The following is a 24,906-nucleotide window of genomic DNA, read 5'->3' as shown; positions in this document are numbered from 1 at the left end:
TTCGCTTTTAAAAAGGAACTGAAACTTTGTCTACTTAGGTAAGTTATCCTGTAAGTTTTAATCTAATCTAAAGTTTAGGTAAAGTAAATTGAATAGTCATTCTAAATTTGAGAGTAAGTTAACTTATATAACATTGAAACAGTATTTTGTAAGAGTATTATAAGTTCAGAGCTGAATCTTTAAATCATTTTGGCGCACCAAAAATATGATTTAAAGATTCAGCTCAGAAGAGTAGATGTTTTTAAATACATTAGAACCAGAAGTGCACAGAAGTGGGGTGAATTTACCCCCTAGCAGAAATAAGAGTTGTCGATACACTCTAGGTAAATAAGGATGACAACACCTATAAGTAGCTCAAAAATTATGAATGGGTATTAGGAATCGATTTAGCACCGCAATTAAGAGTAAGATCTTAATTAGTAACTTGATGGAAATATGTAGAATAAGAGCATATTCAATCCCAAATAGTTTCAGCCGTCAATCCTAAATATGCTCAAAATTATGAATGGATATTAGGAAAAATTACTACAGAGCAGTGTCATACAATAATCATTAAACTCAACTAAATATGGAAATCACGAACCCTTTAAAATCACCCAACCTTTAAATCACGAAAACTTGAAAATCTAGGAACCGATCCAGCACCCCAAATAACAGACAGATGGACAAATCAATGTATAGATTACATTTGCATCTTTACTTAAAATTTCAGCAGTCTATCTTGAATAGAAGCTGAGTAAATCTCATTTCCTCCATAGCGTTACGGACTGACGGACAGACAAAGTGATCTAAAGAGTAGCTTCGCTACTATAAAGCGTTTAATCCTATAATATAAGGTACTATGCTTTTTTGTTTGTAGCGATGGTTCTCGCTAACCACTGAACCGATATGGTTCTCCTTTAGAAGGAAGCTTCGTATAAGCTCTGAGATGGTTTTAGGCTATTTTATTTTCAGAAATAAGTCTGGGTATGGTTTAAAGCTATTTTTCTGCCCTTCTTTATCCCTTCGAATATAGAGCCCCTAGACGCTAGGGGCGCAACCGATAGTTAGAAAAAAAATAACGCCATATATGTGATATCATCAAATATCTTTAACATGAGTGGGATTTTATCTAATATAAAGAAGCATTAGAACGGATTACAAACAATTTAATTTAATAGCACATGAGGCAAAATATCAGATGAAGTAATAGAGATAAACAAGGATAAGGTTAAAAAAAGTTAAAAAACAATATATTATGAATGAACGTACAGACATTCTGATAAAGATTATAGAGTTACTACGCTTTCTAAATCGTATCTAGCTGTTATTGGTATCATCATGCAAAGTTTCTAAATGATAGGACAATTCTAACCTGTCAAAATTAACGATAAGAGCTAACCGTTCTGGACGGTAGGACAGACCGACCCCAATCATAAAAAAGCTTCGCCTTAAAAATGAAATCATATGTTTTTCATATTTAAATTTTAAATCACCCTATACTTAACAAGGATGACAACATCCATAAAAGTGAAGCTTTGAAACGGTTGGACAAACCAGCATTAACACGTGTAGAGTGTCAGAACTGAGTAGAGTTCCTACACTTTCTAGATAGAACCTAATTTCTACCTGATTCAAGTGGCGGGGACCTTTTTCGTCTGCTAGCAAATTGATTTCTGCTCTTTTGTAGCGACTTGGCTTTGTCTATATTTCCGATGCCATTGGCTGATATTCAAATGCCCAAAACCAAATACCCCGTAGTCTGAGTTAAATATAGCTCGTACCCCCTCTATAATTAATGGCTATTATCTTAAACTTATACAACAAATAGAAAATTGAAATAACTAATATTTTTCTCACTTTAGAAGAATCTTTAATTAAGATTAATCTGAGAGTTACATTTTAATCTTTCTCGTCATCCCACTAATAACATTATGACATTTTTAATTATCTCAAAATACCAATTTAGAAAGTAATAAAAATTATGAATTTGATTTTAATAACACTTGTAGAGTGTCAGAACTTAATAAGTAGAGTTCTAATTTATAGAGGTGCTTTGTTTAAAAAATAATCCAAATTTTAGAGTTGCAAGTCTTTCTAAATCGTTCCTAGCTATTTCAGGAATCATTATACAGAGTTTGAAATTGATAGGGAAATGCTAATATGCCTAAATTAAGCTATCTGTTACGGATGGACGAACCGATCATAATTATATAAAAGCTGTGCTACATTGAAAAAAAACAGTGAGGTAAATGGCATTTGGCTGTTGTTAACTACACTAGTCCCCAAAGTTTTATAATAACGTTTTCTTACTCGTTGGCTTAACAACTTTGGGGAATTTTGATAAATTTTTATTGGTCGGGTCATTGAGTTGAGTGTACAAACGATTCAACCACTAATTGTAATCCAATTTTCAGAGTGAAAATGGCGGACTAAGATTGGAGATATTGTGATGTCTAAGATAGTAGACGCTGACCGTCAAAACCTGATCAGAAGGGAACAAACTACAAGCAGCAGGTAGAGGCGGGCACAGAGTTTTGCCAAGGGTGTGTATTTCTCAAAAATGAGGGGGAGGTAACCCTACCAATTTCAATTCTAAGGAAACTTCGGATCAACTGCAGTTCACGGTAAAATATTCCTGGTAACGAATAATTCCAAAAAATCTATGAATTTTAAAGGCTGCTAGCTGCCAAACGACTGAACGTACAGATCATGACTGCACACTGTTTCAAGCGGCATAAGAAGGCCTGCAAATAATCTGGAATAGCCATAAATCAATAATGATAGATAAAGATTATAGTGATAATTGATTAATAACAATTCATTAGCTAAATTAATTTATAGTTTTACGAAGTTTTTTCCTTATTATCCTCATAAAACAATAAATCCTTATACTAAACTAAAGTAACAGGATGTATGTCTGTTTGTTTTCTATCTGTACTGAAGGATCTAACCGCTAACCGCTGAACCGATCGGCCTAACAGGATATCTTTTCCAATAGGTCCGAACAAGATTTATAGCTATTTTGGGGGAGGGTACTACCACCCTCCCCAGATAATTCGCCATAAATAATAAAAAACGATTTACAACATTGGCGACTTGAATTTTGATTGGTTGTTTCATTAAGTCGAGTGTCCAAACGTTACAACTACTAATTGTAATTTACATTAGTGGTCATTTTGGTATCATCATTGGGGATGTATAACAATTTATCGGTCATTGTCTTATCCCTTTAGATCCCTGGAAATTAATCTATCTGAAAACCAAACAAATAACAAGCTGATAATGACGGTTAAGATTTTAAAAAGTGCAAAAATAAATGAATATTTTCGAACGGAAAAGCCTTATTTATAGAGTTGCTGCACTGCTATTACTACAACTAGCGGCTTGTCATTAGCCTCTAGGGGCTGTGTCCCAAGAGGTAATTAAAAAAATTAAGTACTACTGTAGCTACCACCACTAATTTCAAATAATTTTTAAAAATATGGGGGTGGGGAGTTTTTTTTATGGTGGGGGGGGGGGGTTGATGATGTCCAAACTCCAAAGAAAATAGCTTAAAACCACCACAGGACCAGTAGATTTTTTCCCTAAAGAGTAGAATCTGATCGGTTCGGTGGTTATCGAGATCTTAAGCTTCAGACAGACGGACAGACATCATTCTACTTTGTATTATAGATATAAACTGTAGTAGTTAGAATAATGTATACACAGAAAATATATAAAAAGATTGAATTAGTTGAGAAAGTTATATTATAGTGATTTAAACAAACAATAAAATGTATATATATTTATTTCAGTACTTAAATTTTTATTCAAATTATGAAAGAAAAAAACAAGAATGACAACAGCATTTGGCCCCGAGGCCCAGTGTTGCGGAGCCGGAGCCAGGAGCCGTGGAGCCGTAATTTTCGTTAAAAAACGGCTCCGTCTGCGGACTAGATAAATAAAACGATTTATTATAAATTATAATTTGGTAACTCTGTTTTGTCATGTGCAAATGCCCCTATTTATTTTTCAAGTCCATTTTTATCAAAAATTGAACTTTTAAAACCTTCAAAAGTCAAAAATAGACGTGGGAAAAAATATGTTTTTTCTTGATTTTTGGTCGGAGCCGGAGCTGGAGCACCAAAATCAAACGGCTCCGCAACGCTGCCGAGGGTTTAACTAAAGTGGTTTTAATTATATAATTTTTATCTTAATGTTCGCGGAAAGCTGCCAAATTGGCAAGGATTGAGTTAGAAATCTGGTTAAGGCGTATATATACTTTTGACATTGCTTGGAAATTGCTTGGATCATTTTTTGTTAGTTTTTGACCAAAACTGTAAGGTGTATATTAAAAAGAGTGAAGCGATTGTTTTTTTAACACCCTTTATTAAAATGTCATTTTAGGATGTCGAGTTGTGGTTGGAGAGTGATAGCATTACTGCTTTTCTATCTATTATATCTATTACTTGGAGCAGCTGTTTTCTCAGCTATAGAGGCACCTATTGGTAAGTAAACTAACTAATATCTGTTATATCTGTTACTTAGAGCAGCTGTTTTCTCAGCTATAGAGGCACCTATTGGTAAGTAAACTATCTATTATATCTATTACTTGGAGCAGCTGTTTTCTCAGCTATAGAGGCACCTATTGGTAAGTAAACTATCTATTATATCTATTACTTGGAGCAGCTGTTTTCTCAGCTATAGAGGCACCTATTGGTAAGTAAACTATCTATTATATCTATTACTTGGAGCAGCTGTTTTCTCAGCTATAGAGGCACCTATTGGTAAGTAAACTAACTAATATTTATTATATCTGTTACTTGGAGCAGCTGTTTTCTCAGCTATAGAGGCACCTATTGGTAAGTAAACTAACTAATATCTGTTATATCTGTTACTTAGAGCAGCTGTTTTCTCAGCTATAGAGGCACCTATTGGTAAGTAAACTATCTATTATATCTATTACTTGGAGCAGCTGTTTTCTCAGCTATAGAGGCACCTATTGGTAAGTAAACTAACTAATATCTGTTATATCTGTTACTTAGAGCAGCTGTTTTCTCAGCTATAGAGGCACCTATTGGTAAGTAAACTATCTATTATATCTATTACTTGGAGCAGCTGTTTTCTCAGCTATAGAGGCACCTATTGGTAAGTAAACTTACTAATATTTATTATATCTGTTACTGGGAGCAGCTGTTTTCTCAGCTATAGAGGCACCTATTGGTAAGTAAACTAACTGATATCTGTTACTGGGTGCAGCTGTTTTCTCAGCTATAGAGGCACCTATTGGTAAGTAAACTAACTAATATCTGTTACTTGGTGCAGCTGTTTTCTCAGCTATAGAGGCACCTATTGGTAAGTAAACTAACTAATATCTGTTACTTGGTGCAGCTGTTTTCTCAGCTATAGAGGCACCTATTGGTAAGTAAACTAACTAATATTTATTATATGTGTTACTTGGAGCAGCTGTTTTCTCAGCTATAGAGGCACCTATTGGTAAGTAAACTAACTGATATCTGTTACTGGGTGCAGCTGTTTTCTCAGCTATAGAGGCACCTATTGGTAAGTAAACTAACTGATATCTGTTACTGGGTGCAGCTGTTTTCTCAGCTATGGAGGCACCTATTGGTAAGTAAACTAACTAATATCTGTTACTTGGTGCAGCTGTTTTCTCAGCTATAGAGGCACCTATTGGTAAGTAAACTAACTAATATCTGTTACTGGGTGCAGCTGTTTTCTCAGCTATAGAGGCACCTATTGGTAAGTAAACTAACTAATATCTGTTACTTGGTGCAGCTGTTTTCTCAGCTATAGAGGCACCTATTGGTAAGTAAACTAACTAATATTTATTATATCTGTTACTGGGAGCAGCTGTTTTCTCAGCTATAGAGGCACCTATTGGTAAGTAAACTAACTAATATTTATTATATCTGTTACTGGGTGCAGCTGTTTTCTCAGCTATAGAGGCACCTATTGGTAAGTAAACTAACTAATATCTGTTATATCTGTTACTGGGAGCAGCTGTTTTCTCAGCTATAGAGGCACCTATTGGTAAGTAAACTAACTAATATCTGTTATATCTGTTACTTAGAGCAGCTGTTTTCTCAGCTATAGAGGCACCTATTGGTAAGTAAACTAACTAATATCTGTTATATCTGTTACTTGGAGCAGCTGTTTTCTCAGCTATAGAGGCACCTATTGGTAAGTAAACTAACTAATATCTGTTACTGGGTGCAGCTGTTTTCTCAGCTATAGAGGCACCTATTGGTAAGTAAACTAACTAATATTTATTATATCTGTTACTGGGAGCAGCTGTTTTCTCAGCTATAGAGGCACCTATTGGTAAGTAAACTAACTAATATTTATTATATCTGTTACTGGGTGCAGCTGTTTTCTCAGCTATAGAGGCACCTATTGGTAAGTAAACTAATTAATATCTGTTAATATTTCCAGTATGGCTTCAAAACCGATTATTATCCACTGGATTAGAAATGGTGCTCAGTCATACTGAAAATCATGTATAACATCGTATTACAGAAAGTTTTCCATGAATATTAAAATAAAAATTATGAAACAAATACCAGTTTTGTTAACCCGGGCCTTGGGCCCCTCTGGGCTAACAACACCGGATTTAATCATATATTTTTCATTTAAATATCCACGGAAAGCTGTCTGTAATACGATGCGATAAATTACTATTCCATTGCGCCCTTTTTCTATGTAGTTAAGCTTTGTTTTGAATTTCAATAATCATCTAATAATTATAGAGAAAAAAAGCAATGAAAACAAAGTTTGTTCTTTTAAGAAATTTTAGGAATCAATTTATATTCTAATATTTGGACAAATAAATTTGGGGTCCGCTGAATTTAAGTTTCCGATTGTGTACATAGTTTCCTTATCCTATCTTAATATTTACTACTAGCTAAAAAAGCTTCAAAACTTCGAAAAAAAAAAATCGGACATTTCTAAATATAGAGTAGCTTCGCTACTAAAAAGATGGTAGGTGAGGGAAAAACAAGGGGAAGTCATGGAACGTGCAATTGAGCACTTCTAACCCTAGCATTACCGATATACAGACAGACAAACACAACCACCTATAGAATAGGTTTGCTACTAAAAACTTGCTCGCAGCCCCTGCACAAAGCTCTAACACTGCGGCTCTCCTGAACATTACTTAACCTAGCCTAAAGCAAGCAATTCAACTAGGGTTAGGACGGATACCGGATATCCGGCTGATTTATAATGCCGGATATCTGGCCAACGTTTGATATCCGACAAATTACCGGATGCCCGGACGGATAACCGGATATCCGGCATTAGAAATCAGCCGGATATAAGTTTTAATATCTGGTATCCGGCTGGATATTAAAAATGGCCGGATATCCGGCCCAACCCTAATTCAAACCTAACCTAACCTTTGTGGTCCATTTTAAGTTTAGAGAAATTTCTCACAAATATTTCTCTTGTTTGCGATGAATAAAAAGTTCTAAAAATAATATTAATATTTTATTCGCTTTTTAATGAATGGATTTTCATATTTGATGAATTCATTTTACGAAATTAAAAAGTTTTCTTTTATTAAGCCCCAGTGGCTACGCCCCTGTTTACAAAGGAAAAAAATGGGTCATGAAAATAGCCTAAAACCATCCTAAGAACCTATGGGAAGCTACCCTAAAATGGAGAACCCAGGAGAATATCGCTCCTTTGAACAAAAATTTGATATAATTTAAAAATACGTTTTGTTCAATGATAATAACTACAGAAATTAATGATTGTGTTTAAAAATCAATTATTTTATTTCAATAACTTTTAAGCAGTGGCGTGCACAGGTGTGAAGCTTTGAGGGGAAGCAAAAAGGGGAAGAAAGTTCTTACTTGTATCTTGTTTTAGGGGGGTGTTGCAACCCCCCATAACATCCTGAAGTAGTTTTTTTCTTTTTAAAGCTTACTTTCTAATTAAAAAACAATTGAAATCTTATCCTTATAAAACATTCATTAAATCTGTTTTAAAAACGAAGCTTTTCTATAATCAGGGTCGGTCCGATTAGCTCATTTCGTTAATTTAGGCATGTTAGAATAGTCCTATCGACTTTGCATGGTGATTACTGTAGTAGTTAGGGATGATTTAGAAAGCATAGCAACTTACAATTTTGTTTCGAATTTTATACATTTATATTCTGATTATTCAGTTCTGACACTCGACAAGTGTTAATGTTCGTTTGTCTTACCGTTTCAGAGCTTCGCTTTTATGGATGTTGTCATCCTTGTTTAAAAGAAAAAAAAACATTTATTTCATTTATTTTAGAAGATGATATTCTGCACAAGTTGAAATCCAAGAAGGATGAATTTTTAGCTGACCATCCGTGTGTAACAGGTATACATATATATCTATCTATCTATCTATCTGTCTATCTATCTATCTATCTATCTATCTATATATCTATCTATCTATCTATCTATCTATCTATCTTTTTATCTGTCTATATATATCTATCTATCTATCTATCTATCTATCTTTATATATATATATATTTTAAAAAATATTTGTAATTTAAATTATGTCATGAAAAATCCTCTAATGTTTTTTGTAAAAATCATTGAAACTTTTGAATTTTGATTTTATTGTCAGTATCAAAATGTTATTGTAATTGAAGAGTATCATTACGAAACACAGTGTATTACCTATAACTTTTTGTTATTCATTCTATGTTAAATCATATATATCTCCTTTCTGAGCTTAGCAGTGAAGTAAGTTGAGAACTCTGACTTTCTCCGTACCTGTATTTTTGATGTGATGCTCCTGGTCCTACAGTTGAGATCTCTTTTACGTGGAAAATCAACACATAGAAACTCAAAATGAAAAAGTTTCATTTTAAACATTTACTAAAAAACATTCCTCTTGGAAACCGAAAGCAGTACCATTCCATCATGATATCCAAAGTTGAAAGTCTTATTCAAAGAATGAGATGGAAGTTAATTGCAATTAAAAGTGATACAGTGAATCAAGAAAACCACTATGGTTTTAAAACAACAAACACTGCACCCCAGATTGATGAGCTGAAACCTTTTGAAGATGATGTCTACAAACTAATAACATCTATAGAATTTAAAAAGGTGAATAATGAATTCCAATCATCATTACAAGAAACAATCAAATCAATCAAAGATTCAAAGGACATCATCATTGAATCAGATAAAACCAGAAATTTATATTCTATCTCACCAAATGAATATAAAAATGTCCTGAAAAACAACATCACAAGTGATTACAAGAAATCAGACGAAGCTAATGTTAACAATGTAAATAAAGAAGCAGCCAAACTAGCCTCAAAGATAAATATAGCTGACAGAGTTGATGAATATACCAGAGCTGAAGCATTTTTAACAGTTAAAGATCATAAAGCTAATTTCCCTGACCGAAAGGAATACAGATTGCTCAACCCTGCCAAGTCCAATCTTGGAAAAGTCAGCAAGATCATTCTAGATAAAGCAATTCAAACCATCAAAACTGATACAAATTTAAACCTGTGGAAAAATTCTGATCAAGTGATAGAATGGTTCAAAAATCTACAGAACAAAGAAAACCTGACATTTTTCAAATTTGACGTTGTTTCTTTCTATCCATCAATCAGTAAGGCCCTTTTTGATCAAACAATAAATTGGGCTAAACAATACTACAATTTTTCCCAAGCTGAAACTGAAATCATTCATAACACCAGAAAGTCATTTTTGTACCTTAACCAAACCCCATGGATCAAACAAGAACAATCTGATTTTGACATCACAATGGGAAGCTATGATGGCGCTGAGTCCTGTGAACTGGTAGGCTTGTTCATTCTCAATAAACTATGTAACATCTTAAAACAGCCTAATGTTGGTCTTTACCAAGATGATGGTCTAGCAGCTGTGTCAGGTTCAGGGCCACAAATCGAGAGAATGAGGAAACAAGTGTTCAGCCTGTTTAAAGATATTCAATTGAAAGTGACAATAGAATGCAATATCACCAGCACAGAATTTCTAGAGGCATATTTTGACCTGAAAAACAACACTTTCAAGCCTTTTACCAAGCCAAACACGGATATCTGTTACATCAATACAAAGTCAAATCATCCAACAAAAATCAAGAAAGAAATTCCAAAAATGGTTTATGACAGAATATGCAAATTGTTTCTTCAAAAGAAATATTTGATGATGAGAAAAAACCTTACAAAGAAGCACTTAATTCTGCTGGACATGATACAGATTTTGAATATACAGAACATCCACCAAACCAACGAGTGCCAAAGTGCAGAAGAAAAAAAGTCATTTGGTTCAATCCACCTTTTTGCTAGACTGTTAAAACAAATGTAGCAAAGAAATTTTTGCTTCTAGTGGATAAACACTTCAAGAACACACCACTCCATAAGTATTTTAATCGTTCAACTGTCAAAGTGTCCTACTGTTGCATGCCAAATATCAAAGCTATCATCGCTGGTCACAACAAGCATATCCTAAGAAAATCAGATACTGCCACCAATCCAACAAGACAGTGCAACTGCCGAGGTGGTCAGAATGCTTGTCCTGTAGATGGTCAATGTCTAACAGAATCTCTTATCCACAAAGCAGGAGTCACCAACACAACTAAACCAGCTACATATATTGGCAACACAAGCAACACTTTTAAAACACGTTTCACTGGTTACAAACAATCTTTCAATTAAGCAAAATATCAACACAGAACAAGTTTATCTTCCTATCTCTGGACTCTTAAAAGGGATAACATTGACTTTAATCTGAAATGGTCAATTATCAGTCAAGCTCCATCCTACACTCCCATCTCTGGTTCCTGTAAACTGTGTAATCTTGAGAAAGTTAACATCATTCATAGCAAGGACAACAATCTCCTAAATAAGAGATCTGAGATTAACTGTAAATGTAGGCACAGAGAGAAGTTCCTGTTGATCAATCACCTGGAAGAAAATGGAACCTAATACTGCTCGATTCAAGATAGTTTTTAAAAAATATTTGTAATTTAAATTATGTCATGAAAAATCCTCTAATGTTTTTTGTAAAAATCATTAAAAATTTTGAATTTTGATTTTATTGTCAGTATCAAAATGTTATTGTAACTGAAGAGTATCATTACGAAACACAGTGTATTACCTATAACTTTTTGTTATTCATTCTATGTTAAATCATATATATATATATATATACAGGGTGCGTCACATAAATCGGGACATTTTGTAATTTTTAAAGAAATGAACATAAAATCGTCAATTTTAAAGATTTTATTGAATTTTAAAAACTGGGAAGCAAAATAGGTATATGACTAGTAGATTATTCAATAAAATCGCCGCCAGCCTCAATCACCGTCTGTACCCGCCTCCTCAACCACCGGCAGGTCCAGGTTAAAATGTACCTGTCCAAGCTGGCGTAGTTCTCCTTGATAGTGGCAATGAGGGAGGTCTTTGTGGTATTGGCACGTCGATTGGTGCATGCTTTAAAGTAGCCCTAGGCCCAAAAGTCCATTGAATTAAGATTGGGCTACTGGAAGGCCACATTTCCTTAGGATCATGAGTAACCGCCAAATTGACAAAATCCATGTTTTTGCTCTCATTTGGGCTAGGATTTAGCTACAGTGGACTTTAAGTACTCAAAATGCGTGTCTCGATGAGCTTAAGACACACAAAAAAATTTGGGTCAAATTTCCAACTCCTTCCCTGTCGGGCCCTACTGTTTGTGATTTCTTAAGGCTCAAAATCTTGAAAAATCAACCTTATTTCGGCTAGGATTGAGCTAAAATGGATTTAAACACGGCAAAATGTGTGTCTCAATGAGCCTAAGACACCCACAAAATTTGGGGTCAAGATTCCAACTCCTTCCCTGTCGGACCCTACGTTTTGTGATTTTGCGCAATTAACCACCGGCGCATTTGGAATCTGCCTTGTTGAACATATACGCGTCCAGCTCGGTGTACACGTCCATCTTCGTCCAAAGATTTTTTTGTGCTAAAAGGTCATTACCTAAGCTTTCTATAGTGGGGTCAAACATCCTGATTGGTCAAGTAGTTTTCGCGCTATGGCCGTTTAAAAAATGTCCCGATTTATGTGACGCACCCTGTATATATATATATATATATATAAGAGGTTACCTCACAAACAAAATATGAATTTTACATATTTATTCAGACATTACAAATTGTTTCGTGCATGTTTGCACTCTTCAGATGTCAATGTGAAACTAAAGTTTAAAATGAATTTAAATTTAAAGGATTTTTACAAATATTTTGGAAGATTTTTTTGTACATAATAATTAAAAAAAAATGTCAATGGATAGCAGCACCAGAATTTCCGTCAAGGTTGGTAATCGATGTTTCTTTCTTGAAATATTTCTTCCTGATCTTGTGATCAATGAGAAGGCAAGTTTTTGCCAGGTGCTGCGTGAAGTTGGTCAGGGAGGGAAGTTGGTCCTAACCCCCCCCCCCCTCCCATTAGATAAAAACCAATATATATCAGTTATATCGGTTTAGCGGTTACCGAGATCTTCAGCTTCAGACAGACAAACGAACGGACGGACACACATCATTATACTTTTTATTGTAAAATGTTATGTAAAGAAGGGTTATATTACAACAGCTTAGCCAACAATTATCTTATAATGAATAAATCATGAAGAACTCATTCATAAAAAATGAAGGCGAATCAACAAAAAAGTGACACAACCCAATCTTTCCAGATTTTGTATAATTTTTTGAGGAACACGACTCCAGTGACGTCATATTTTTCTTTCCCGAAAAAGGGAAGGGGGGAAGAAAAAAAGAGATGGGAGAAAAGGGGGGTTTTCCCCATCTCTTTTGAAGAGATTTTCTTCTCCCCTTCCCTTTTTCGGGAAAGAAAAATATGACGTCACTGGAGTCGTGTTCCTCAAAAATTTTTACAAAATCTGGAAAGATTGGGTTGTGTCCAAAAAAGTTACTTAGTAGTATTTTAAACAATTTGTACAAAGTTGTGAGATATTATAAACAATCATAACAACATTAATAAGTAGTGAAGCTCAAAAATGATGAAGGCATATCGGAAAAAAATTAATATAGAGCAGTGTAATAGATAAACATTAGGTTAATCACGAAACCTTTAAAATCACGCAACCCTTAAAATCATGAAAACAAAAAATCTAGGAATCGATCTAGCACCTCAATTTATAGACAAATCCTTATAAAACTTGATGAAAATATGTAGAATGTAAAATTGATAATTCCCTGAAAATTTCAGCCATCTACCTTGATGCTGTGAGTATTGGTGCAAAAAATATGACGTAACAAAAAAAATTAGCCAATGAGAGGCCGTTATTGACCAATGGTAAAATTTATAGTGGACTCTCATTGGCTAATTTTTTTGTTAAGTCATATTTTTTGCACCAATACTCACAGCATCATCTACCTTGAAAAGGAGTTGAGAAAATCACGATAACATAAAAATCTGGGAATCGATCTAGCACCCCAAATAACAAACAGATGGACAAAACAATGTATATATTAGATGGGCATACATAAGGTGTTACGGTGTGACGGACGGACGGACAGACAAAGTTAATAATATAGAGCAGATTCTTTGCTAACAAAAATTTAAACTTTCTAGAACAGTATGTTAGATGTACATACTTAAAGATTTAAGGATTTTTTTTTATAAAATTCGTTTTTTTTACAATTCTTTATCTCAAAGTGGAAATACAATTTAAGTCAATTAATTTTGACATCTGTGATTGGTGGATTGAAAATTATCTTCGCTCTGATAGGAGAAGCTTAAGTGTCGCACATCATTCAACCAATTAGAGCGCAGGTAGTTTCCAATCCACCTATCCGATTGGCAAAAATTTATGAACTTAAATTGTATTTCCGCTTTTAGATATATAATTATACAAAAAATGAATTTTATAAAAAAAATCTCTAAAATTTGATGCAGATTTCAAATCTCCCTCTAACATTAAAATTCCTTCCAACTTATATATCCTAAGTCGTACACCTCTCATGATTAGATAGGAGAAAATAGGACATGTAATTATATTCTTAATGAGACCAAATCTGTTTTCTTCTAAATGAGATGTATTTGTCATATTTTCTTAGTATTTTTAAAAGCGAAGCTTTTTTATAATTAGGGTATTTCATCCGTAACTGTTCACTCTTTTAGTAAATTTAGGTGCGTAGCAACTCTATTATAATCATTACCAGAAAGTCCGTTATTCCATTAAAATCATGCTGATTTTCAACCTATTGTATGAAATAATTATCCTATTCATCTGATTTTTGGAATAATTATTTAGTGGTGCAATATTTTAATCGAGGTATCTCTATAATAATCAAATCCCAAAAATGAATGTATGTCCTTTTACAGTATGACATATAACAGTTCTATAGTATAGATGTATATACAGACAACTACCTCCCTTTCTTTTTCAAAGACCTCTTTCGTCTGCTTCTAATGAAATTTCCTCCTACTTGGCTGTGTTAATATAAGCGACACCATTGGTTGATTTTTAATGAGCCAATAGAAAGGTTGCACAAGGTGGTTGCGATGGGGAGATACAGTTATTTAACCCTTTCTCCCGCTAGTGTTTTACTCTATTTCCTATATTTATGGGGTTAAGCGACACCATTGGTTGATTTTCAATGACCCAATGGAACAAGCCGGTTGCGATGTGTTTTAATGTTTTACTCTAATGGGTTAACAAAACCGGAATTATTGTTTTACTATCTACGGAAAGCTGTCCATAATACGGTGTAATATAAAATAAATATCAACATTCTATTCACATTGTTATTCATTTATTTATATGAATTATTTAATATCAACATTCTATATCGATGAGAGAAAAAGTTAATGGACTCTCCTGTATGGTTAGGCCCATAGGCGTCCAAGGGGGGGGGTAATGGGCCATTTGGCACCCCCAAACGATTTTGGGGGTGCCGTAGGCACCCCCAAAATTTTTTGAACAATACCCCCCCAAAAAAAAAATTACCCCTACCTTGGGGGTGCCGTAGGCACCCCCAACGATTTTGGGGGGGTATTTACCCCCCCCAAACGATTTTGGGGGGGGTAATTACCCCCCCAAAATAAATGTTCTTTAAAAAAATTTTTTTTGGGGGGGTATTTACCCCCCCCAAATTGAATGTTCTTTAAAAAAAAAATTTACTGAAAATTTTTTTTTGGGGGGGGATCTACAGGGTCATTCAAGAGAAATGATTTTTTTAAAAACTTAATTATGCATAGAAAATAAAACAATTATGTAAAATGCTTTTTATATTTGGAAAACCTATTATGAGACATTTATGTTACAAATATTTAAAAAATATTATTTCAACAAATTATGCCCAAAAAACCGGTTTTTCCAAAGACTTTTTTTTCGAAGATTTATGGATTTAAAGGGTGTGCAAAAAATACACACATTTTTAAATTTCAAATTGCGTGACTTATGTTAATAGTAGAAAAATGTTGCGCATACCGTTGGAATTGTCATAAGCTCTAGTTTTTGAAAATATAAGACCCGTTTTTGTGCTATTTGTAGTTTAGGAGCTATATTGAAAAATGTGAGGAAAAGGTTAAAAAGTTTGAAGTAATTGGAACATTTTACCTCGTAGCTCCTATACTATACGTAGCACAGGAATGGTTTTTATATATTAAAAAAACAGAGCTTATGACGATTCTAACGATATGCATAACAATTTTCTACTATTAATACAAGCTGCACAATTTAAATTTAAAAAAGGTGCGCATTTTTTTACAACCTTTAAATCAATAAATCTTCGAAAAAAAAGGCCTTTGGTAAAACCGGTTTTTAGGGCATAATTTGTTGAAATAATCATTTTCAAATATTTGAAACATAAATGTCTCATAATAGGTTTTCCAAATATCTAAAGGATTTTACATAATTGTTTTATTTTCTATGCATAATTAAGTTTTTAAAAAAATCATTTCTCTTGAATGACCCTGTATGATGTAATTGTAAAGCACTGAAGATTCCATAAAATAGATACCTAACTAAATTAAATATTTCATTAAATAATGAAAAAGAATTTCTATAGGCGATTATTTTTGGGAGGATGTCAGGGTGTCTCAAAACTAGTTATAAAACTTACCAGGACCTATAAGACGCTTCACTTTAAAGTATAATCATATTGGTTCATTGGTTAGTGAGTTAATTATTGTATTTTTATGTTCTAAAGAATGAGATACTACTATATATTTGAATAGTAGTGGCGCCCTTAGCATCTAAGAACTCGTGTTTTCTAAAGGGTAAAAAGGGGAGGTCACCGAAACTGTCCCAATTTTGTATAACTTTTGCGGAACAAGTTCCAATTACGTCATATTTTTCTTTCCCGACAAAGAGAAGGGGGAAAGAAAAAAAAGGGAAGGGGGGAAGAAAAAAGATTGTTTATTGTTTATTGATGGGAGAAAAGGGGGTTTACCCCATCTCTTTTGAAGAGATTTTCTTTCCCCCCTCCCTTTTTCGGGAAAGAAAAATATGACGTAATTGGAACTTGTTCCGCAAAAGTTATACAAAATTGGGACAGTTTCGGTGACGTCTAAAAAGGGAGGAGAAAAATAGCCTAAAACCACTCAAAGGATTGACCTATAATAGTGTGGAACCATCATGGGATCTATGTGAAGCTTTCCTAAAAAGGAGAACTAATTATTAAAAGTAATGAAATCTGAAGCTATAGTCAAATAAACCTTACTTACTACTTTATGTTATAGGATAGTACTTAATAGTACTACTTAATAGATTAGGTAGGTGCTTTTTTTACATAATTAAATTACCCCCCCCAAAAATTTTACCCCCGGGGTAAATTAGTTTGGGGGGGGTAATTACCCCCCCCAACAGATTTGGGGGGAGTATTTACCCCCCCCAACAGACTTTAGGGGGGGTAATTACCCCCCCCAATCAAATTTTACCCCCTGGGTAAAAATTTTGGGGGGGGTAAAAAAAAATTTCGGCGCGCTTCGCGCGCCATTTTACCCCCCCCAAACACGAATTACCCCCCCCCCTAAATTTTTTTACCCCCCCCCAAAAAAAAAGCTTGGACGCCCCTGGCCGGATATCCGGTATCCGGCCGGGTATCTGGCAAGCATTTAATATCCGACAAATTACCTGATATCCGGCCGGATAACTGGTTATCCGGAATTATAAATCAGCTGGATATCCGGTATCAGAATAGTTTCAATATCCGGTGTCCGGCCGGATATTGAAAATGGACGGATATTCGGCCAAACTGGATATCCGTCCCAACCCTACTCTCCTGACATTTTACTAAACAGTATTTTTATCTTTTCTGTTATTCATTTTTATCTTTGACAAGGATGGCAACATCCATAAAAGAGAAGCCCTGAAACATTAGGACAAACAAACATTACCACTTGTAGAGTGTCAAAACTGAATGATTAGAATTTTAATGTATAAAAGTCGAAACAAAATTGAAGGACATTTAATTTAAAATAAGGACATACTTACATTGTTAGGACTTGATTACAGAGATGCTACGCTTATAACATTGACTTTGTTGTCCTAAGAATCAGAACTTCAAAAATCAGATCAATTGAAGAATTATATCACATAAAAGTAGGCTGTTTAAAATGGAAGTATGGATATTCTGGAAACGATTATAGAGTTACTACGCTTTCTAAATCCTACTTACCTACTACAGGAATCACCATGCAAAGTTTGAAATCGATAGGAAAATTCTAACATTTCTAAATTAACTAAAAGAGCTAACTGTTATGGACTGAAGGACGGCCGGACGGACAGATGTACGAACGGACCGACCCTAATTATAGAAAGGCTTCGCTTTAACAAGGATAACAACATCCAAGTATAGAGCAGTTGTTCAGTTGTCACAAAAAGAAAAGAAAGAGGCAGAATATACTAAAACTCAAAACTATCTATCTATAATTCTATATATCTATCTACAGGGTGCGGCACATAAATCCGGACATTTTTTAAACGGCCATAGCGTCAAAACTACATGACCAATCAGGACGTTTGACCCCACTATAGAAAGCTTAGGTAATGACCTTTTAGCACAAAAAAATCTTTGGACGAAGATGGACGTGTACACCGAGCTGGCCGCGCATATGTTCAACAAGGCAGATTCCAAATGCGCCGGGGTTTAATGCGCAAAATCACAAAACGTAGGGTCCAACAGGGAAGGAGTTGGAATCTTGACCCCAAATTTTGTGAGTGTCTTAGGCTCATTGAGACACACGTTTTGCCGTGTTTAAATCCATTTTAGCTCAATACTAGCCGAAATGAGGTCGATTTTTCAAGATTTTGATCCTTAAGAAATCACAAACAGTAGGGCCCAACAGGGAAGGAGTTGGAAATTTGACCCAAATTTTTTTGTGTGTTTTAAGCTCATTGAGACACGCATTTTGAGTACTTAAAGTCCACTGTAGCTAAATCCTAGCCCAAATAAGAGCAAAAATATGGATTTTGTCAATTTGGCGGTTACTCATGTTCCTAAGGAAATGTGGCCTCCCAGCAGCCCGATCTTAATTCAATGGACTTTTGGGCCTAGGGCTACTTTGAAGCATGCACCAATAGACGTGCCCATACCACAAAGACCTCTCTCATTGCCACTATCAATGAGAACTACGCCAGCTTGGACAGGTACATTTTGACCTGGACCTGCCGGCGGTTGAGGAGGCCGGTAGAGGCGGTGATTGAGGCTGGCGGTGATTTTTTTGAATAATCTACTAGTCATATACCTATTTTGCTTCCCAGTTTTTAAAATTCAATAAAATCTTTAAAATTTACGATTTTATGTTCATTTGTTTAAAAATTAGAATTTGTCCGGATTTATGTGCCGCACCCTGTATATTTCTATCTATCTATCTATTTTCCTATCTATTTATCTATCTTTTTTCCTATCTATTTATCTATCTATTTTCCTATTTATTTTCCTATCTATTTTCCTATCTATTTATCTATCTATTTTCCTAACTATTTTCCTATCTATTTTACTATTTATCTATCTATATTTTAGAGGAGAAATTAATGGAGCTACTATCTATTTTACTATTTATCTATTTATATTTTAGAGGAGAAATTAATAGAGCTACTGGACATAACAGTGTATAGCAGTAAACGAGGTGTCTACATTCCAGCCATGTAAGTACCTTCTTCTATAATATAGTATACTAGCAGCTACGCCCCTAGAGGCCTTTTCATTTTATTTTTGTTGAAGTCTCTATGATACCTCTTAATGTTACGTTCAAGTCTCTACGATACCTCTTTGTGTTGCGTTCAAGTCTCTCAAATATTTAAATTTTTTCAAATTTTTTTATGATTTCTCTTGGAAGGGTGGTGGTACCATCCCCCCAAAAAGTTATAAACCTTCCCGGGACCCTGTTAAGGAGAGTCCGATCGGTTCAGCGGTTAGCGAGATCCTTCGGTACAGACAGACACACATCCTGTTACTGTATTATAAGGATAAATATCAAACAACAAAATAAATATGTCGGACAATCACAAACATCCTCCTGGGATACTGATTTTTTTAAACTACAGCGAACTATTTGTAACAGCCTCATATGGATGCTTTGATTTTTTTTATAAAAGAAGGGTTGCCATAGTATGATCAAGTTTAGACTTCCAGCTGTTTTCTAATATTGTAAAAAGTTGGTTTCCCTGAGGGAAATAGGTGGATGATTTTTAAGCTTAATTTTTATGATGGTCCCCCTTATTTATGATGGTCCTCCTTATTGCAGAAATATATCTAAATTAAGAGTGGACGTGATGTTTTTTCATTAGCTTGAGGTCAGATGTTGATTCTTAAAAAAAGTTTGCCCCACTAATCGCCTAGTGGGGCAAAATTGTTTTCGTGATAAATCCACCAAAATCACATTAAAAATCTACAAAAAATAAATATAATCATAGAAGGGTTATGAACATAAGATTTTATTTAATTTTTGTAGATTTTTTATGTGATTTTGGAGGATTTTTCACGAAAACAATTTTGCTCCCCTAAGCGATTAGTGGGGCAAATTTTTTTAAAGAATCTACCTCAGAGGTTAGGTTAGGTTATTTTTTGGAACTGGGTACTGCCAAGTATGCAGTGTTAGGCAGGGTTTTAGCATAACTTCCCCCTCCTATTTTCTGTTTATATAAAAATATAGGGGGCTTGTCAGTGCTCGACAGATACTTAATGGGAAAACACCTTACCAACCTTTATAATATGTTGTACTAAAGTACATTTCTTATTTTTAAAAGTTTATATCTTAATTGATCAATGGATAATATTAAATTTTGATTCTTTTTAAAAGCGAAGCTTTTCTATAATTAGGGTCAGTCCGTCCGTCCGTCCATATGTCCATACTTCCGGAACGGACAGCTCTTTTCGTTAATTTAGGCATGTTAGAGTCGATTTCAAACTTTGCCTGGGGATTCCTGCAGTAGTTAGGTACAATGTAGAAAGCATAGTAACCCTATAATCAATACATTAATGTCCGTACGTCCATTTTAAATATGTCGATTTTTAACTTTTTAGCAAATTTGTATGTGATATAGAACATCAATGTACAATGTTAAAAGCGAACCATCTCTATAATCAAGTCCTAATAATGTATGTATGTCCTTAAACATTATACTGTATTTTATGGATGTTGTCCTCCTTGTTCATATTAATATTCAAGATATGAATGTATTGATCACATTATCATTCAACAGATGAATGTTATTGAATTATTTAAATTCAGAAATTTGTTCAAACATGTTCCACATAAATTTACATTCATGATTAAAACTAAAGTAATTGATTATAAAATATAGCATTGTAGCTTTTTCACGACGTTTTAGAGCTTCGCTTTTATGGATGTTGTCATCCTTGTTTCTATTTATAGAGAATTGGATGAGAATAAGCAGCCAGTGGAAATAGACCACACACCTAACTGGAGCTTTGGACAATCTTTCTTCTTTGCTGCCACTGTTATCACCACAATAGGTAACATTGCATCGCATCGTATTGTAGACAGCTTTCCACGTATATTAAAATTTTAATCATTAAGATTCAAACCAGTTGTTAGCCCTGAGGGACTATTGGACCAGGCTAACAAAACTGGTATTAATCGGTTTCAAAGCCATACTGAAAAATACATTACAATCTGTATTTCGTGACGTCAAAATTAAAGGCCAAATTTTAAGATTATTTAAGTTTTTTTCCAATTATTTTTTGTCTTTTAAGAATAAAATAAACCGACACACAGAAAACTGTCCCGAATTTGTATTAATTTTGAGGAACAAGACTCCAGTGACGTCATATTTTTCTTTCCCGAAAAAAGGAAGGGGGGAAGAAAATCTCTTCAAAAGAGATGGGGAAAACCCCCTTTTCTCCCATCTCTTTTTTCTTCCCCCCTTCCCTTTTTTTTCTTTCCCCTTTCCCTTTTTCGGGAAAGAAAAATATGACGTAACTGGAGTCTTGTTCCTCAAAATTAATACAAATTCGGGACAGTTTTCTGTGTGTCAAATAAACCTATTATTATCAAATTCTTTGGTATGTCTAAAATACACCAAAATAAACAGTAAGTAAAAAGATTAATTTTGGTTATATTTGTGCAGCCAACGGAGGTCTTACCTTAACCCTTTACGGTCGGGGGGATGGGGGGGGGGGGAGTTCAACGCCCCCCTCCGGTTTTTTTCTACATCATTTTCTGTGTTTGAAAGATAGAGAGCTATAACTGAGTGACTTTTTAAATATGCGGAAAACACATAACTGAGAGTTGGATTTTTTTTTGTATATCTCCATCTTGGCGGGCACAGGACGCTAGCAAACCTGGCAGGGTCATCCAGGTAAAGAGCAAAAATAGCGGTGCGGCTAGGGGCCCGACTGTTAAGGGTTAATTATGAAGTAGCTACGCTCTTATTCATTATTTTAGAGAAATATCTTGTTTCTAGGTTATGGAGAACAGTCGCCACTTTCGGGGAAAGGAAAACTTTTCTGTATAGTTTACTGTGTCGTGGGAATACCTCTGACTTTACTCATACTGTCTACAATAGTACAGGTATCTTTCTATCTTTCTGTCTGTATGTCTATCCATCTATCTATCTAAACTGTTCACTGTGTTATGGGAATACCTCTGACTATACTCATACTGTCTACAATAGTACAGGTATCTATCTATCTATCTAATTATCTATCTATCAATCTATTATCTATCTGACTGTCTTTCTCTATGTCTATCTATCTATCTATACTCATGCTGTCTACAATAGTACAGGTATCTATCTATCTATCTATCTGTATGTCTATCTATCTATCTATAAATCTGTCTATCTTTCTGTATGTCTATCTATCTATTTATACTCATACTGTCTACAATAGTACAGGTATCTATCTATCTATCTTTCTGTATGTCTGTCTATCTATCTATTTATTTATCTTACTTACTGTCTGTCTATCTAGCTCATTAGCCACTTTTATCTTTAAGATTAATATAGATATAAGATAGAGGACAGAGCTTTCATCTTTTTGTACAAAGCTTATTCAAAACTAGCGGCTATGCTCCCTAGAGTCCTCTAGGGGCACTAGAGGAGGGGGGAGTTGAATCCAAAACCCATTTAAAAAAAAAATTTATTATGAAAAAAGGTTAGGGGTTATCGCCACTCACCTTACCCAAGCCCATTTTTTATTTTACATTAAAATTTTTTTTTATTTTGGGGGTGGTTCTATTTTTTTTAGGGGCGATTTCTCCTGAGAGGGTAGTGGAACCCTCCCCCCAAATAGTTATAAACCTTCTCATGATCTATGAGAAGCTACGCTGTTAAGGAGAACCCGATCGGTTCTGCAGTGGTTAGCGAGATACTTCGATTCAAACAGAAAAACAAACAAACATCCTGTTACTTTATTATAAGGATTTACGCAACTATAGATTAAAAATATTCTATTTAGTAAATATACACAATCCAGTTACAAAGTTGTATGGTCAACAATTTACAATTAATCTTTAGTGTACAACGATAATGAAACTTTATACATTTCAACTAAAAAAAAGTCCTTGTTTCTAAAAATAAACAAGGAAGACAACATCCTTAAAAGCGAAGCACTAGAACGGTAGGACAAACGGACATTAACACTTATAAAGTGTCAGAACTGAATAATCAGAATATAAATGTATAAGAGTCGAAGCAAAATTGTAAGTAAATTTGTTGAAAAACTGCTTGATACAGGATAATGTTTATGGACATACTTATATTTTTAAGACTTGATTATAGAGTTGCTTCGCTAATAACATTATACTTTATTGTCCCAGGAATCAACATACCAAAAATCAGATAAATCGGATGATTAGATCATATAAAAATTTGATATTAAAAAAGTAAAATCATCAACTTGTTTAAAATGAACGTATGAACATTCTTGTAATGATTATGAGTTGATACGCTTTAATTTAAGTTTGAAATAGATAGGACAATTCTAATGCCTAAATCAACGAAAAAAGCTATCCGTCTGTGACGGACATACGGACGGACGGACGTACGGACCGACCCTAATTACAGAAAAGTTTCGTTTTTAAAAATATATTTTTATACAACTTCTTACAGGCCTTGATTTATTATTATTACTTGGGTCTTAAATCAGATTATCATATACTCTAATAAAGTAAAACTTGAAGTTGGCTAAAATAACAAATCTCATCATCAAACCCCTTTATCTCCTTCCCTTCTACTTGATGAGCGAACTGACCAATAGATGACATCCATGTAAGCAACCAAAATTGACGATATTTTCCCCCATGTCACAATATCCACGTATATTCTATATCCATTGCTGCATTAATATTATGTTACATTGAATGGAACAACAATAAAAACTTTTCTTTATAAATGATTTTGGTCTCTTGATACATTTATATAAAGAAAAGAAAATAAAACATTGTAGAGAGAGTTTATTTTAGTGCCAAATAATAATAAGTTACAGAGTTTACTTACTAGAGAGTGGTCAATATCATTTAGGGATAAATAATGTAAACCCCCAATGATGATACACAAACACAGCGTTATAAAAATGGTATTACTTGTTTTTTAATATACTTGACTTGAAATTTTATGATTTTAAACCTATTAACTTACTTAATTAATCATCTTGGTTTATTATGAAATAGTCCCACTCTTGTCATACTTTTACTGTCCTTGATATTCTTTATAGCAGATACACTTCTAGAGGCCTCTAGCTGCTCTTAGGTATCTTTTAAAATATCTAAGATAAGAAATAATTTGTCTATTTTAAGATAAGCTATTTATATTGATATTTTTCTGCCAAGCGGCTGTTTGGTATCTTTTGGCGATTTTTCTTGGGAGGATGGTGGAACCCCCCCCCCCTAGATATACCACACTTTTCTGGGATCTTGCTGAGTCAAGTATCAACTGTTGGGAATATCAAAGGATGACTCCATGCAAAATTTGAGCCGGATCCGGCCAAAACCGGCCGTGAATTTTATGAAAAACCGGTTTTTTCCGGTTTTTAGGGGGTATCTGTAAATCGATTCAGCTGGAGCAAAACCGGTTAGAGGTACAAAAAATTTTACTTCACATGAAATTTAGCCAATGCAATTGCCTACAAAAATGTACTTCATCATCAACTTGATTGGACAACTCTTTCCCCTCCTAAATGTCCATTAAAACCTCGGAAACGGCAAAAATCGACAAAAATCACGCCTTCGGCGGCAAATAACGGCTAAACGGTCAGCCGGAGGCGAATGAAACATAAATAAAGAAATGTCTGCCTCAAAAAGTTGTTCAACATCAAAGAGATGTTTGAAGTCTCTAAAACGACTCCTTCCCCTCCTTTAAGGGGAAAAACTGAAAAAACGTGATTTTCAAAAGTATGCCCACTTCGTGGGTGTGGGTGGCACTGAACCCGTCACCCCAGGGTCACCAAATATAAAGTCTAGGCGGCCCACAATGCTGAATTTTCACC

At 34.4% G+C, this 24,906-nt stretch overlaps 1 protein-coding gene across 2 annotated transcripts in view; it reads left to right on the top strand.

The window, feature by feature from the left end:
* The first annotated feature begins 2,394 nt into the window (after positions 1–2,394).
* Positions 2,395–24,906, top strand: part of LOC145327986 (potassium channel subfamily K member 1-like) — a 46,235-nt gene continuing 23,723 nt past the window's right edge. For both annotated transcript variants that reach the window (XM_080171512.1, XM_080171513.1), the window contains exons 1-6: positions 2,395–2,496; positions 4,369–4,469; positions 8,266–8,334; positions 19,034–19,103; positions 20,834–20,934; positions 21,885–21,991. In XM_080171512.1, the coding sequence (XP_080027638.1) occupies positions 2,432–2,496; positions 4,369–4,469; positions 8,266–8,334; positions 19,034–19,103; positions 20,834–20,934; positions 21,885–21,991 (513 nt within the window). In that variant the 5' untranslated portion in view covers positions 2,395–2,431. The remainder of the gene's footprint in view (positions 2,497–4,368; positions 4,470–8,265; positions 8,335–19,033; positions 19,104–20,833; positions 20,935–21,884; positions 21,992–24,906) is intronic.

Source organism: Acartia tonsa, chromosome 9, assembly GCF_053477335.1.
Source record: "Acartia tonsa isolate MP-2025a chromosome 9, ASM5347733v1, whole genome shotgun sequence".
Taxonomy (NCBI): Eukaryota; Metazoa; Arthropoda; class Copepoda; order Calanoida; family Acartiidae; genus Acartia; species Acartia tonsa.
Note: the sequence above shows the minus strand (reverse complement) of the source record. Positions and strands in the feature narration are given on the sequence as shown.